This window comes from Littorina saxatilis, linkage group LG8, assembly GCF_037325665.1.
Source record: "Littorina saxatilis isolate snail1 linkage group LG8, US_GU_Lsax_2.0, whole genome shotgun sequence".
Taxonomy (NCBI): Eukaryota; Metazoa; Mollusca; class Gastropoda; order Littorinimorpha; family Littorinidae; genus Littorina; species Littorina saxatilis.
In genome coordinates this window covers 31,332,691-31,349,534 of record NC_090252.1, presented here as the reverse complement: position 1 = coordinate 31,349,534, position 16,844 = coordinate 31,332,691, and the positions used below count along the sequence as shown (strand labels likewise).

General features: G+C 40.7%; 2 protein-coding genes across 4 annotated transcripts in view; both read left to right on the top strand.

Moving 5' to 3' along the window:
• Window positions 1–7,071, top strand: part of LOC138973287 (uncharacterized) — a 19,238-nt gene extending 12,167 nt beyond the window's left edge. For both annotated transcript variants that reach the window (XM_070346006.1, XM_070346005.1), the window contains one exon: window positions 6,049–7,071. In XM_070346006.1, coding sequence (XP_070202107.1) covers window positions 6,049–6,117 — 69 coding nt within the window. In that variant the 3' untranslated portion in view covers window positions 6,118–7,071. The remainder of the gene's footprint in view (window positions 1–6,048) is intronic.
• LOC138973288 (uncharacterized) overlaps window positions 1–14,402 on the top strand; it is a 49,721-nt gene extending 35,319 nt beyond the window's left edge. The window contains exons 1-5 of one of the 2 annotated variants that reach the window (XM_070346007.1): window positions 11,293–11,438; window positions 12,313–12,446; window positions 12,813–12,926; window positions 13,279–13,404; window positions 14,227–14,402. In XM_070346007.1, the coding sequence (XP_070202108.1) occupies window positions 11,420–11,438; window positions 12,313–12,446; window positions 12,813–12,926; window positions 13,279–13,404; window positions 14,227–14,277 (444 nt within the window). In that variant the 5' untranslated portion in view covers window positions 11,293–11,419 and the 3' untranslated portion in view covers window positions 14,278–14,402. Of the gene's footprint in view, window positions 1–11,292; window positions 11,439–12,312; window positions 12,447–12,812; window positions 12,927–13,278; window positions 13,405–14,226 lie in introns of those variants that run through there. The other variant, XM_070346010.1, reaches the window with a different exon arrangement.
• Window positions 14,403–16,844: the final 2,442 nt, after the last annotated feature.

Sequence of the window (16,844 nt, the reverse complement as noted above, 5' to 3'; positions counted from 1 at the left end):
TCAACCAAATTGGTTGAAATTTTGGTCAAGTAGTCTTCGACGAAGCCCGGACTTCGGTATTGCATTTCAGCGTGATGACTTACAAATTAATTAATGACTTTGGTCATTAAAAATCTGAAAATTGTAAAAAAACAAAACAAATTATAAAACGATCCAAATTTACGTTTATCTTATTTTCCATCATTTTCTGATTCCAAAAACATATAAATATGTTATATTTGGATTAAAAACAAGCTCTGAAAATTAAAAATATAAAAATTATTATCAAAATTAAATTTTCGAAATCAATTTAAAAACACTTTCATCTTATTCCTTGTCGGTTCCTGATTCCAAAAACATATAGATATGATATGTTTCGATTAAAACACGCTCAGAAAGTTAAAACGAAGAGAGGTATAGAAAAGCGTGCTATCTTTCTCAGCGCAACTACTAAACCGCTCTTCTTGTCAAATTCACTGCCTTTGCCACGAGCATGAGCGGTGGACTGACGATGCTACGAGTATACGGTCTTGGTGAAAAAATGCAGTGCGTTCTGTTTTATTCTGTGAGTTCGACAGCTTGACTAAACGTTGTATTTTTGCTTTACGCGACTTGTTGTGTGTTATTATTTAAGTTATTGAGACATCCCAGTGCACTAAGGGATTTATAGAGCAAATCGAGAAAATTCATTATTGAACGAAGCGCATAGCGCTGAGTTCAATAATTATTTTCGAGATTTGCTCTATAAATCCCTTAGTGCACTGGGATTGTTTCAATAACGATATTGTCGGTACCGCCAGAGAAAAAAGAAGATACAACACGCACATTTTGCTACGCGCATTTGAATAGGCATAACTGTGTGGTCAGGTCGTATAGAAGATCTACTTTTGTGTGGGCTGTCTCGTGTGTTGTGCTTTCATCACACGCAAACTCTTGTTTTAATTTCTGTTGGTAAATTCCAGTGTAGCGTTAAGCTAAACAGTGATGATCTTTCTCTCATTTGAACTCGGAGAAAGGACTGTGCTTTCAGTTATTTGCGGTTCGAAACCTTCATCGAGCTTCGACAGATTGACTGTGCAGAGTTGTGCCCCTTGCCAAGGTCGACGGAAAGCCCATTTTCAAAATAAACGTGGCATGTTTTTCGTGTGGTATCTTCCCTCATCGGGGAGTCTGGTACTAAATATGAACGGTAAGAATGCTCTGAACCCTACACGTATTATATCCCCATCGTTTTATCGTTCACATTTGCCTAACATGTTTATTTGCTGAGCGGGATTTATGTCGTCTGCTAGGCTATTGCACTGAGTCTCATTTCAAAAACAAAAATTGCTCGTCCCGTTGCACTGAGTCTGCACACATAAAGAAGGCTGGTAATAAGTCTTATATGTGTTAAGAACGTTCTAAACCCTACACGTTTTCGATTCCGATTGTTCTTGCCTTAAAATAAACGGAAAGCATTCATTTACTGAACAGATGCAGTCGTATTTCAGTGTAGTCTGCTACGTGCTGATCTAGCTGCGACGTTATCGGAATAACACTTGTGTTTTCTGTTAGCTGCTGGGAATTGTATACTAACTCATCATTTGGTAATGTGGATAATAAGGTACATGCCACCAACATGGCATAATTATGAGAGGAATCTTCGCAAGTCGAAACTGAAAAATTAGACACAGCGGGTTCTATTTTTAGATCAGTGCAACTGTGGGCGGCACAGGCGCATGCAATCTGTCAGAAAAAAACCACTTCTGCTTTAATTGAAAAGCAGGACATTTATGGTCATAATCATTGGTATTGTGGAGAATATAAGCTACATGTCATTAATTAATTCTGAGGATGAGAGTACAGTCTCGCTTTGGCAAAGGGTGTAAGAATACGCTCTGTGGAAAAGTTAGCGCACTCCAGGAGTGCGCTAACAGATTTAAGCGCATCGCCATTAGCCAATCAACTGGTTCACATCAGTCATGTGACACCAGTACTTACTGACAATTATTATTATCATTATTATGAGAGCTTATATAGCGCGAACCACAATTAACCGTTGCTCTCCGCGCTTTACATATTAATTTCTGCCGTTTGAAATTGAATTTTTTTACAGACAAACAGACATTTTTTACACACAATATATAACGCATTCACATCGGCCAGTAAACCTCAAGCCATTACGGCGAATATTTACTTTTCGCGGCCTATTATTCCAAGTCAAACGGGTATTTGGTGGACATTTTTTATCTATGCCTATACAATTTTGCCAGGAAAGACCCTTTTGTCAATCATGGGATCTTTAACGTGCACTCCCCAATGTAGTGTACACGAAGGGACCTCGGTTTTTCGTCTCATCCGAAAGACTAGCACTTGAACCCACCACCTAGGTTAGGAAAGGGGGGAGAAAATTGCTAACGCCCTGACCCAGGTTCGAACTCGCAACCTCTCGCTTCCGAGCGCAAGTGCGTTACCACTCGACCACACAGTCCATTTCAGGCTGTTTTGTTTTCCTCAGGCAAAATATAATTAAAACTAATGAAAAAAATGTGTTTCAATTTGCATTCGGCAGTTAGGGTTAATTATCTTGCGTTTGGGGATGTGACTTTTTTTTTAGATGGGATATTATATTTGGTTAGGGGTTGTGGCTCCATTTTATCTGTGGGCAGGTATTTAAGTGTATACAATTCCAGGCAAGCGTTTCGTTACAATGGAACTTGGAAGAAAAGTGTTGTTCGGCAGTACAGTAAAACCTGTCTCTAAAGGTCACCCTTGGGGTATGGTAATGGTGTCCCTATTAGACAGGTGTCCTTTCTACACAGGTGGAGGGGCTGGGGCAATATTTGACAAAGAACACGTAAAATGTACAAGACACTTTTTGTCAATTCTGGAGTATGTATTTATTTTTCAACACAAAACACAAGGTAAAAACTTAAATAAAATTAATTAAATAAAATAAACTTAAATAAAATTACCAGATCATTGTACAAGGCACAGATTGAGGGCGGTGACAGGAATAGAGAGAGAGAGAGAGAGAGAGAGAGAGAGAGAGAGAGAGAGAGAGAAAGAGAGAGAGAGAGAGAGACTGACTGACTATTAGGGTTTAACGTCCTCTTAGACCAACTGGTCTATATTGGGACAGGTATTGGTAATACGCTGAAGATATGGTGTGATACTTTGATTCGAACAAGCCCGCTGTGGCTGTCTCCTTCGACACACCAGCATTGGGTTTGTCTCGTTGAAATGTTGATGCTTGCATATGTTTTTTTCAGTGTGTGTGTGTGTGTGCGTGTGTGTGTGTGTGTGTGTGTGTGTGTGTGTGTGTGTGTGTGTGTGTGTGTGTGTGTGTGTGTGTGTGTGTGTGTGTGTGTGTGTGTGTAACTTAGAAAAGGGACAGGAATGACTGATGCACAGACACTTTGTTGTGATTTCCTGGTTTTGTCATTAACATCCTCGTCCTAAGCGCGTAAGCCACGATGCTAGCTCAAAAAGCCTAACGTCATGCTATTATCACTCACTGCTCTTTCAAACGAACACACACAAACCTATGAATAAAGTAGATCTTACGGGATTTAACGTTTTTTTAACTGCCAAAATTTTACTTTTTATTCTTGTTGAAATTCACAACATTTCATAAAGATCGGTGAAAAATTAGAAAATAACGGTTTATAACTGACAAAAGCTTGTTTTTCTTCTGAAAAGTACGTATTGAAACTCAGTTATGGACAACGGACCTACTCACAAAATTTCATAAAGATTGGTGAAAAAACGGGATTTAACGGTTTTTTAACTGCCAAAAATCAACTTTTTATTCTTGTTGAAATTCAGTTAGGGACAACCAACCTAACCACAACATTTCATAAAGATCGGTGAAAAATTAGAAAATAACGGTTTATAACGGGTTTTTAACTGCCCCAGGTGGCCCATACCAATAAAAACAGTTTTATTCTGCTAAAAACCACATCTCCTTTCTTACCCACAACAACATTAATAAGATAAAGCAAGTCTAAAAAATGGTGTTTGTGTAACACTTTTTGGACACACTGACAGATTCCTGGCCATAATTATATGACATATCAGTATGGTATCAGTATGCCGTGTTTACTCCAGATCTAAACATTTGCTCACAATTGAAGAAAATAGGAACGACGTTCGTATGCTTCGCAGAGCCAAGCAAGCGTGACCCGTCTTCGTCTTCTGCTAGCCAAGACTTACAATATTAAGTCTCGGCGAAAGCTGGTTTATAATGTTGATCTTTTACTTTCAACCTCACATATTCGTCTAAATGTTTTGATATCGCTTCACACGACTTGTTTATTTTAGACCAGGTTCATCGCATACTTTCACGCGTTGTGACTGTCAGCGATACAGACTGAAACTTCGTGGGACACAAACTCGCTTATCACTAAACTTACCGGGGCCCGGTAGCTCAGTTGGTAGAGCACTGGACTTGTGATCGGAAGGTCGCAGGTTCGAATTCGGGCCGGGACGGACACGGGTCAACTTTATGTGCAGACCCAGAGACGGAAGCCATGTCCCACCCCCGTGTCATCACAATGGCACGTAAAAGACCTTGGTCATTCTGCCATAAGTGCAGGTGGCTGAATACACCTAAACACGCAGACACCTGGGTAGCGCGACTCCGTTGCTGCTAGCTTTCCACTGGGAGGAAGCGACCCGAATTTCCCAGCGATGGGACAATAAAGTAATGAAAATGAAAATGAAATGAAAATGAAGTCAAGTCTTAACAAGTCGCGTAAGGCGAAAATACAATATTTAGTCAAGTAGCTGTCGAACTCACAGAATGAAACTGAACGCAATGCCATTTTACTCGTAGCATCGTCAGGCCACCGCTCATGGCAAAGGCAGTGAAATTGACAAGAAGAGCGGGGTAGTAGTTGCGCTAAGAAGGATAGCACGCTTTTCTGTACCTCTCTTTGTTTTAACTTTCTGAGCGTGTTTTTAATCCAAACATATCATATCTATATGTTTTTGGAATCAGGAACCGACAAGGAATAAGATGAAAGTGTTTTTAAATTGATTTGGACAATTTAATTTTGATAATAATTTTTATATATTTAATTTTCAGAGCTTGTTTTTAATTCGAATATAACATATTTATATGTTTTTGGAATCAGCAAATGATGGAGAATAAAATAAACGTAAATTTGGATCGTTTTATAAATTTTTATTTTTTTTTTAAATTTTCCGATTTTTAATGACCAAAGTCATTAATTATTTTTTAAGCCACCACGCTGAAATGCAATACCGAACCCCGGGCTTCGTCGAAGATTACTTGACCAAAATGTCAACCAATTTGGTTGAAAAATGAGGGCGTGACAGTGCCGCCTCAACTTTCACGAAAAGCCGGATATGACGTCATCAAAGACATTTATCAAAAAAATGAAAAAAACGTTCGGGGATTTCATACCCAGGAACTCTCATGTCAAATTTCATAAAGATCGGTCCAGTAGTTTAGTCTGAATCGCTCTACACACACACACAGACACACACACACACACACACACACACACACACACATACACCACGACCCTCGTCTCGATTCCCCCCTCTATGTTAAAACATTTAGTCAAAACTTGACTTTATAAAAAGAGAAACTATCGTGCTGAAATACATATCTGTTTTGGTCAACCACCAAACGTTTATGCATCGATTTGTGTTTTGTTTTACGAACAAATATATGTATACACAAACATATTCTCGTACGTGTTTCTGTCTGTCTGTTTGTCTGTATGTGTCTTTTTCTCTATCTTTCTATTTGTTTTCTGTCTGTCTGTCTGTCTGTCTGTCTGTGTCTGTCTTTGTGCCTGCCTGTCTGTCTGTCTGCCCGCCCCCCTCTCTCTACCGCGGCTCTATTTCCCTCTCTCTAGATGTATCTCTCCGTCACTCATTCTCTATCCCTCTCTCTCGCTCTCTATTTAAATGTCTCTCTCCTTCACTCACTCTCTCTCTCTCTCTCTCTCTCTCTCTCTCTCTCTCTCTCTCTCTCTCTCTCTCTCTCTCTCTCTCTTTCTCTCTTTATGATTTTAGCCTGTTTCAAACAACTGTGCCATGATTTGTATTTTCCAGTTCGATGTCATTGAATACGACGACACAGATTATGGCATATTCAAAGCAAACCTACGAATCAATAACTGAAAGAATCTTCTGGTCCAACAAATGCAAGGAATCAAATAAGATTCATATGACGCTTTGTATATATATCGCTTTTTCACATTAAACAATCTCTTACAGAGAAACGTCCTATTTCTGTTTCGGTCTGTTTGTCTGACCGTCTGCATGTATGTCCTTTGTGTGCGCGTGTATACATGCTATGCATATAACTTTACGAAATAATTACAGGTACCATAATCCTGCCTATAACCATTATTGAATCCTGGTTTATGGGTGTGTCGCCAGGATTCAGTTACAAACTAATACACAATCACATGCACACACACACACACACATACACACATACACACACACACACACACACACACACACACACACACACACACACACACACACACACACACACATACACCACGACCCTCGTCTCGATTCCCCTTCTATGTTAAAACATTTTGTCAAAACTTGACTAAATGTAAAAAGGGATGTGATAGCAGAGGAAGTTTCAAAGCTCTCGGATGCATCTCTGGGTATCAAAGTCTTTTTGACTCCAAATAGACAAACTGAAGTTAAAAAAGTAATTTGCACGATTTTGTTTGAGATACCCTGGGCATTCACTTTACTTTTTCCCATTGATTGCACATGAAATCATTAATTTGGTTGTCTGTTGATCAGTGAGAGGATTTACTGATTTATTTCAATTACAAACGGTTTGTCAGCGGGTTCATTTAGATTGATTCTCATTATCCTAAAATCATGTATTGATTTACCATACTTTGCAAACAGGAGATTTTATTCCAAAATTGTAGGCAGAATATTTTGACTTTGATTTTTTATTTAAACTGTCACATGTGGCTTTTTTGTGTGTCTAGAAAATGAGCAATTTGTATCCCCTGACTTGGAGTAGAAGAGTAGAATTTTTGTTGAGTAACTTGAAAGAGATATAGTATAGTTGGAATTAAAGGTATGGCTTGAAACTGTCATTTTATGTTACATTGTTGTGAATATGACTCTGTGTGTGTGTGTGTGTGTGTGTGTGTGTGTGTGTGTGTGTGTGTGTGTGTGTGTGTGTGTGTTTGTGTGTTTCCTGGCAAGAGGTGCCATGCATCCATCAAAAATATGGCTAAGATATGCCATTTATACAGCAAACATCTGACTTAATGTGGCATGCATGAAAATGTCACTATGACACGGCATGCATCTAATTTTCATATGACAATGTCACTTATTATGTGGTAAACACCTGATTTTGACATGTCGACATGTCATTTTCACCATAAAGTCACATGGCTGCCACTCTAGAACCATTTGCAATTTCTCTATGGCTGACATATTGTTTTACCATATGATTTTCACATGCCATGTCATATTTTTTCCATATGTACCGCATATTGCTCTGCTGCCTGGGATGCTTACTGCAGTTAGTCTTGGTGATGGCTGGTTTTAATGTTGATCTTTTAGTTTCAACCTGACGTATTGACTTAATGTTTTTATATGGCTTCACGCGACTTGTTAAATTTTTTTAACATTGACTGGGAATCGAGATGAGGGCAGGAGTGAATGTGTGTATGCCTTTATGTGAGTGTTTATACCGTATATGGATAAAGTGATTCCGTGAAAACTACTAGATCGATCATCATAATACTTCACATCAGACTTTCTGAGTATAATATCCCCATATCTTTGTTTCTATTGTTTTGTTATAAATATATTTGATGACGTCATATCCGTTTTTTGTGTGAAAGTTGATGCGGCATTGTCATGCTCTCATTTTTCAACCAAATTGGTTGAAATTTTGGTCCAGTAGGCTTACGTAATCTTTGACGAAGCTCGGACTTTGGTATTATATTTCAGCTTGGAGGCTTAAAAATGCATCAATGAGTTTGCTCATTAAAGTTATCATTAAAATCAAATTTTCGCAAACCGATTTAAAATTGATTGCATCGTATTATTCATTAAATTCTGAATCTAAAAATATATACATATGTCATGTTTACTCTTTAAATGTGATCACAATTAACAAGTCGCGTAAGGCAAAAATACAACATTTAGTCAAGCTGTCAAACTCACAGAATGAAACTGAACGCACTGCAATTTTTCACCAAGACCGTATACTCGTAGCATCGTCAGTCCACCGCTCGTGGCAAAGGCAGTGAAATTGACAAGAAGAGCGGGGTAGTAGTTGCGCTGAGAAGGATAGCACGCTTTTCTGTACCTCTCTTCGTTTTAACTTTCAGAGCTTGTTTTTAATCCAAATATAACATATTTATATGTTTTTGGAATCAGAAAATGATGAAGAATAAGATGAACGTAAATTTGGATCGTTTTATATAAAACAAATTCGGTCCAGTAGTTTACTCTGAATCGCTCTACACACACACACACACACACACACACACACACACACACACACACACACACACACACACCACACACACACACACACACACACACACACACACACACACACACACACACACACACACATACACCACGACCCTCGTCTCGATAAAAATAGATTAATTAGTACTACGATTGAAATTTACGAAATCAATTCAAACAGGATTTCATCTTATTCTTTATCGTTTCCTATTTCCAAAAACATATAGATATGATATGTTGTATTAAAAACAAGCTCAGAAAGTTAACAAGAATACACAAAAGCGCGCTTTCCTGCTTAGCGCAATAGGCTACCACGCTTTCCTGGCTTGTCAATTTCACTGCGTTTTGCACGTGCAAAGTGAGCGATTTCCTTCTCGCGGGGATTTAGGAAGCTGTATTGTCTTGGTGCAGTGCGTTCAGTTTCATTCCATGAGTTCCACAGGTTTACTAAATGTAGTACTTTCGCCTTACGCGACTTTTTTACTCTCGCAAAAAATGCCAGTTGGGAGCGCAACTCGAGCCAAAGCCTTTTCCGTTTAAATGATCCGGGCTCACAATCTGATCACATGTCAGCAGAGTTGTCTTTAAAAAAAAAATCTGACTTGACTTCTACAAAGTCACCAACAACACTGATCATTTGCCGGGAGTTTTGCGCAAGTAGCTGAACGTTTTCATTTCAGTGGAGAACACGGGGATTCCCCGGGACCAAATTTTCCATTGACCCATTCCCCAATTCCACCTGTACCAGTAAACATCCCCTCCCCCTCCCCTCCACCCCCCCCCCCCCACCCCCCGACACGTAGACACACCCTCCCGGCCCCTACCATTATCGGCCCGTCTCTTCGTTGTCATTCTGTTGAGGCTAAATAATGTTTTCCTGTGCGTGGAAGTAGTATTTTCGTCCGTTTATTTGGATGTGCGTGCCGGCATGTGTGTGTGTATGTGTGTGTGCGTGTGTGTGTGTGTGTGTGTGTGCGTGTGTGAGTGTGTGTGTGCGTGTGTGTGTGTGTGTGTGTTTGTGTACACGCGCGCGTGTGTGTGTTACAGTGTGTGTGTGTGTGTGTGCGTGTTTGTGTGTGTGTGTGTGTGTGTGCGTGTGCGCTCTCTCTCTCTCTCTCTCTCTCTCTCTCTCTCTCTCTCTCTCTCCCTCTCCCTCTCTCTCCCTCTCTCTTTCTCTCTCTCTCTCTCTCTCCCTCTCTTTATCTCTCTCTCTCTCTCCCCCCTCTCTCTCTCTCTCTCTCTCTCTCTGTCTCTCTCTCTCTCCCTCTCTTTTCCCCTCTTTCCAATGTATTATGTTACTGAACTTCCTTGCCCAGTACCGCTTATCATGCACATAACGTCATAGTAACACGATAACGGCACAAGGAACTGATCCTATACTGTTCAAAAAAAGAAACGCATAGCTTGTAATATTTGGTTAATTTAGTTATATGGCTACAAGGATATCCATCAAACTGCAGAACATGTTTATCTGGTCGTCGACCTTTCGTCCATTGCCACAAGTGAGCTCTGCACGTGACGCATGCGTTATCAGTGGCTACAATGTCAAAATTGCTCATTTGGCATGACCACTCGTCATGCTTCAGTGTAATCTCGTGAAACTCGGGGAATATTGAGCTCTCACCATGTCTTCCAAAACCCATAAAAGCGGATTGTTCGCCACAAAGAAATCAGACGACAATTCAGCGACGACAGATGGCCCGATTGAGCAGAGAAGACCGCCAAATTGCATTGGGTCGTTTACAAGCAGGCCAAAGTCAAAGTGCAATCGCCAGGCACTTCCACGTGTCCCAGAGCACCATCAGTAGACTGTGGGTCAGGTTTCAAGCCACTGGCTCCGTTGCTGACTTGCCATGAGCGGGAAGACCAAGGGCGACAACTGCTGCTCACGACCGCTTCATACGGCTCCGCCACCTCCGGAATCGTTTCCTGTCGGCCTCATCTTCTGTCCAGGCTCTCCCCGGGCCACACCGATTATCGGACCAGACCGTGCGGAACCGCCTGCATGAAGCTGGTTTGAGAGCTCGCAGACCTCACAGAGGAGCTGTCCTCACCCGCCGCCATCGCCAGAACCGAGTGCAGTGGGGCAACCAGCACCTTCGCTGGACCGTCCGGAATCACTGGAGACACGTGTGGTTCAGCGACGAGTCCTACTTCCTGCTCCAGCGACATGATGGTCGGAGGAGGGTCTACCGGAGAGTAAACGAACGTTACGCGCCCAACTGTGTGGATGAGGCACCCGCTCATGGTGGTGGAGGCGTCATGGTGTGGGGGGCGATCAATACCGCTGGAAGGAGCACCCTGGTGCACGTCCAAGGGCGCATAACTGCCCAGCGATACGTGGAGGAAATTCTGCGCCCACACGCCCTTCCTCTTCTGGCTGACCAGGATGCCATATTCCAGCAGGACAACGCTCGCCCGCACACAGCACGACTCACCACCCAGTTCCTCACCGACCACCATGTCCAGGTGCTTCCCTGGCCATCCATGTCGCCAGACATGAACCCGATAGAACACCTCTGGGATGAATTGGACAGACGTGTGCGCAGGCGAGAAGAAGCGCCGGCAAATCACCGCGATCTATTACACCGCCTACTGACTTGACAGCCTCGGCACCCAATCGTATTGATTGACTGATTGATTTGAAGATGCAAATGAACTGTGTGTGCATTCAACTGTGTCCATACCAAATTTCAAACAAATAATCTAAATATTGGATTTTCTGTTAATTTTTTCGAAAAATAAAACAAATTTGGCAAGTAGCAACTATGCGTTTCTTTTTTTGAACAGTATAGAAGGAACGAGGCAAATGAGATTGACTTCAGAAGAGAGAGTTTCCTCATAGTGGAAAACACTTCACGACGTTCAGTCACGGTTTGCATAGTCTTCATATCCCGTTAATTCCTCTCGCTGGCACATTGCAAGAGGGATTTATCTGCTGACAAGAATGGAGCCTTTTGAACGAGGTAGGACAAACAAGAGAACACGATGAAACATGTGCTCCAAGCGTAGTAGTTTTATTTGTAAACGTTTGATTAAAAGTTTGACTAGAACAGTAATGTTAAAAATGTTTTCAAAGACATGACGGAACATTCATTAGAATTGTTGCATCTCTTCAGTTTATTTATTTATTTTTTTTAATTTGGCAACAATTTCTGTGAGGAGAAGATACAGAAACGAGGTATTAGAAGCACGTTTAAAATCAATACACTTAAAGCTGCGATTGACTCTGCTGAAGGTTTTCAGGTTGTGTACACATGTCATTGTTTAAAGGGCGTGGAAGTACACATACTAGTGTTTGGTTGATTCTTGCTATTAAAGTTAATTATAACTACATGTGTGTCCTATGCCGTATGTGTGGACCCAGATGGGTGTTTAAATGCAAATATATCTTAAACTAGTTGGAATGTTGTAATGAGCGTTTATGCCTCGGGCACCTAAACAGCTCTTATGTCCTAAAATTTCAGCGAGAAGTAATTACAAAAAAAGAGGTCATATTTAGACTACAAACATCGTGGGGCCGTGCGGACCCATGTTTCTCAAAGAAGGAAATGAAAAGCATGGGTCCGCACGGCCCCACGATGACTTCAGTGTGTATTCGATAACCCGGACGGGGGAAGGACTAAGTGCAGTCTTCGCTGTCTAATGTAGCAACGTTTGATGTGATCGGCTCTGTATGTCTATCTCTCCCTATCTCTCGAGTCCGTTTAAAACGTTACATTTAGGGTAAACACTGTTTGTGGACAAATCGTCATGGGGTCGTTTTCGTTTTGTTTGCTCTCAGATTTTCTCTTAACCAACTTTTCTTTTTTATTCGATATCTATTTCTCGCCTCATCAGAACAACCCGGGGTAGCGCCCAAAAGGAACGAGAACTCACGGATGATGAAGCCCTACACACATTTCAGTCCGGAAGTTGATAGTCATCTGTCCGCTCCCATGATCATCACTGCTCAACCTGTCCAGCAACGTTGTGTGAGTTTTCGTTAACATTCACTATCTCTGTTTGTTTGTATTTGATTTCTTTTTTGCAAAAGAACATTGGCGACTGCACGTGAGAGCGAACAACAAAAAGAACAACACGCACTGTACTCCGCACACAGGGGGAATTACCAAGCAGCTGCAAATACCCACTCGTGCTTTATTTTCCAGTAATCAACTCGTGGTCATTGTTTAAACTCTATTTATCTCACGAGTGTCTCTCTCACGTATTCGTCCTGATATGGCTCTGCGTAGTCGGCTGGACGTTAAGCAACAAATAAACAAACAAACAATCTCTCACGTATGTAGGATACATGTTTTTATATCGCTTCACGCGACTTGTTATTTTGTGTTTTGAAGCAACATCAAGGACAAACCGAACCTGCCACAACGTGTACCATGGTGATGTCTGTTGTGAGCACACTCTGCTGCTGCCTTTGCTTTGGTATTGCTGCCATTGCGGCGACCATCGGGGTAGGAAGAAAAACATACGCACTTCGCTCAATACTTTATTTTCTCTTTTTTTTTAAATTATAAATCTATTAGCGTAATCTGTTGTGTCAATAACTCAAAGAAGGGTATGGAGTCCAAAAGACGGATTGTTTGAATACTTCATTTATATCGATGGATGGATGTATGAATTGATGACGAACTGTATGAATTGATGGATTAATTCCAGACATTTGGATTAATTAATCGATGGATAGAAGGTTGACAAGCTTATTAACAAGCTCAATGAATTGACTGCTTGGGCGATCCTGAGCACATATTGCCAATTTCATGATATCATTTGTGTAATACTTACGCCTCGTTTATTTTTTACCAGGCGACTTCCGAAATACGTGATGGCCAATACTCCAAGGCGCGCAGGAAGCTGAACATTGCTCGGGTTTTCATCGCACTCTCTATAGTGACCGGCAGTGTCATCATCGTATGGTATTGTGTGAACAAGGTAAGTGTCTCCCGTATAACCACCAGCAACAATATCTAACAGTTTTTGTCTGTCTGTCTCTGTCCGTCTTTCTGCGTGTATGTCTGTCTATCTGTCCTCTCTCTCTCTCTCTCTCTCTCTCTCTCTCTCTCTCTCTCTCTCTCTCTCTCTCTCTCTCTCTCTCTCTCTCTCTCTCTCTCTTTTTTTTTCTCGTGAGTGAATGAGTGAGTGAGTGAGTGAGGAGCGAGCCGTGTATATAATATGTGTGTGTATGTGTGTGAATATGTGTATGTATATGTGTGTTTGTGTGTGTGCGCGTGTGTGTGTATGAGTGTGTGTATGTTTGTTTGCGTGCATGTGTGTGTGTGTGTGTGTGTGTGTGTGTGAGTGTGTGTGTGTGTGTGTGTGTGTGTGTGTGTGTGTGTGTGTGTGTGTGTGTGTGTGTGTGTGTGTAACAGAGACGGAGTGAGGCAAACATGTGTAATGAAAAAGAAAATGAGAGAGACAGAGACAGACAGAGACAGAGACAGAGAGACAGACAGAGAAAGAGAGAGAGAGAGAGACAGACAGACAGACAGAGACAGAGACAGAGACAGACAGAGACAGAGACAGAGAGACAGTGAATTATTTGCCAACATGAGTAAGTTTATCGCAATGAGTATTGTATTATTTTCCTGCGAATTAATGTCTTTGTTGTTCTTGCCATGTTTGTTGCTATGTTTGTTTTGTAATTCCCATGAAATGTGCCGACGGGCTTTATACATTAAATCGTCAAAACAATCTCTCCAACCCTCTGTTTTAAACCTGATTCTAAAAACGTTTTTCATGATTTGTATCCTGCAGTACCAGGGCTATGGGAAACACGACACAGACCAAGATATGTACAAACCCTAACGTCAGCAACGACTAGGACAGCTGCAGAGAATATTCTCCTTGCAAATCCAAAGATTCAAATTGAGTTTATTTCTACGTTTTTAATAGTATTGCTTTTTCTCACAATAAACATTCTCTCACAGAAACATGGCCTATTTATGTTTTGGTCAGTTTGTTTAACGGTATGTATGTATCGTCACGCTCATAAGAAAAATACCTAATTCAGTGTTCGGCATTTCTGCAGTTAGACTACAGGGGAAGCTTATGGAAGTGTACCTGTCATGTGTTAGAGAGAATAAACTCTCAGACCATCGGAAAGCATTGCTACGGTTACGTACCCAAAACTGCCGTTCTTGTTTCTGAGTTAGGCATTTTTACGTTATAATGCATACAAGCCTTGTTTGGAGAATGTGAAGGTATGTGAAGGCTTTTTCGAGGTTGTTATGTAGTTGTGCTGAATGAAGATGTTGCTGTCAGCTCTTTATCTCAAGTTTATACCTCTGTCAACCACTCGCAGTTTGAAGCTTATAACTAAAATGAGATTGGCAAATTATTCAGAAACCATAAAGTTTGTTTGCGTTTTTTTCTCAAAAAATGAAAACAATGACGTAGGCAATTATCTTATGAGCGTGACGGTATGTTTTTTGTGTGCTACATATGACTTCACGAAATAATGAGTGACCATATTCCTTCAAATTGATTCCGGGTTTGTGTACGAGTATGTAGCCAGGTTTCCATTTGAAGCATCGAGGTCATTATTGGGGACTGACGCCCGACCTAAGCCTTAATGTATTGAAGCCTGACCGAGCAACAGAGAAAAAACGACAACAGGCGAAACACAGACATCACAGGTCTTTGACACAGAGCCGCTAAACACCCTCACATACCAACATCCACACACACACACACATTCCAACAAATGTCGTATTCATCTGATTAAAACCTAAAGCACTCGAGTACAGAGACTTGGCCTAGGCCGACGACCCTCCAAGAGAAGCTGCACGGTCCCGTGGAAGCTCTACAACAAACCACCATCCGAGTCTGGTCATCATTGTGTGTGTGTGTGTGTGTGTGTGTGTGTGTGTGTGTGTGTGTGTGTGTGTGTGTGTGTGTGTGTGTGTGTGTGTGCTAGTGTGTTTTCTTGTGTGTCTGTACGTTTTGAATGTTAAGCTTGTCAATCAAACAGCATTTTAATCACCGAAAAAAACGTGTGAAGTGACACTTGTATTGTGTATAATCACACACAACTCTACTAATAATGATAATAATAATGATACTAATAAGGGTATATATAGGGCGCAAATCCTAAAATAGTTCTAAACGCCTTACAACCTAAATATAATAATCTTAATAACAGCAACAACACACAACATAAGCGCCTTAAATCAATCTCAATACACATTAAAAACAAATGCACTTTTAAATAAATGGAAACACACTCACGTACACAATACACAATTCAAATGAATCTATTGTTATCAATTACAGTCTCAGATGTTCGCTACACATAATGATGGGACACTTTCCCACACGCACACACACAACTGTACACGCTTTACTTCTTTCCAGGCACGTGCATGCCACATGCACTCATAAAACACCAGACTATGCTTCTTGGCAAAACAGGTTAATTGATTACTTTAATCCAAAGTACTCATTACAACAATAAGAATGTGTTCTGATTCCTTGCATAACAGAATGAGGTCTGTTAAACAAAACAAAATCATGTACACACAACTGAAATAAATGAAGAAACCTGTACGGCATACTAAACAACACAATAAGATAGCACGTGCAAAGAGAAGTGAAACATTAAGATTAATAAACACGCCTTTTCCATTTCATTAGTACTTTCAATATAGTAAGAGTTAAAAACAAAGTAAGAAAGACAAAGCAGCATCAACACGTTTACTAATTGTCGTCAAAGTTAATTTGAAGGATCTTAATCCAGGGGTGGATCCCCGGGGGTGCACAGAGTGGACATGTACCCAACAAATATGGACCGTGAGCTTTTCTGGCGACAACCCTCTGACATTTGGAAGCAGTTAGAATCCATCTGGAAATCTTTGTCACTCCTAAAGTGCCTTTTCAAATAATTTGTTTTGTGTTTAAAATTCATGTTACAACTCTTTTAATACCATGGTATGCAAGAAAGGAATTGTTTACAATATTGTACTTGAAGAACACATTATTTCTACCATTTGAAAATTAGCCATAGTTTACAACCTACCAAAACGAAATTAAATAAACATCGTTTAAAATCAACATGCTTTGCTCTTCGGGTCTGATTGACGTTTTTCCAGATTGTAACCTGATTCTTAAATTATCTAGTTTTGTTGTGTTTTGTGTTGACAGTAAACTCAAACTGGAGAAACCTGTCGAATGCTAATCGGGCTCGCACTCTTAATTTTAAAACATTTGTAGACGACAAGAGTGAGTCATTTCTATCGTACTCGTCATAAAGAAAAGCTGAGGCAGCTGCGTTTTAGTGCACATCAATGATTTGGCAGTTTATTGTAAAACCAAATCCAAAAACAAAGAGACTGCCAACGTTCCAAAATTCAGAATAAAAAAACAAGAAAGGAACG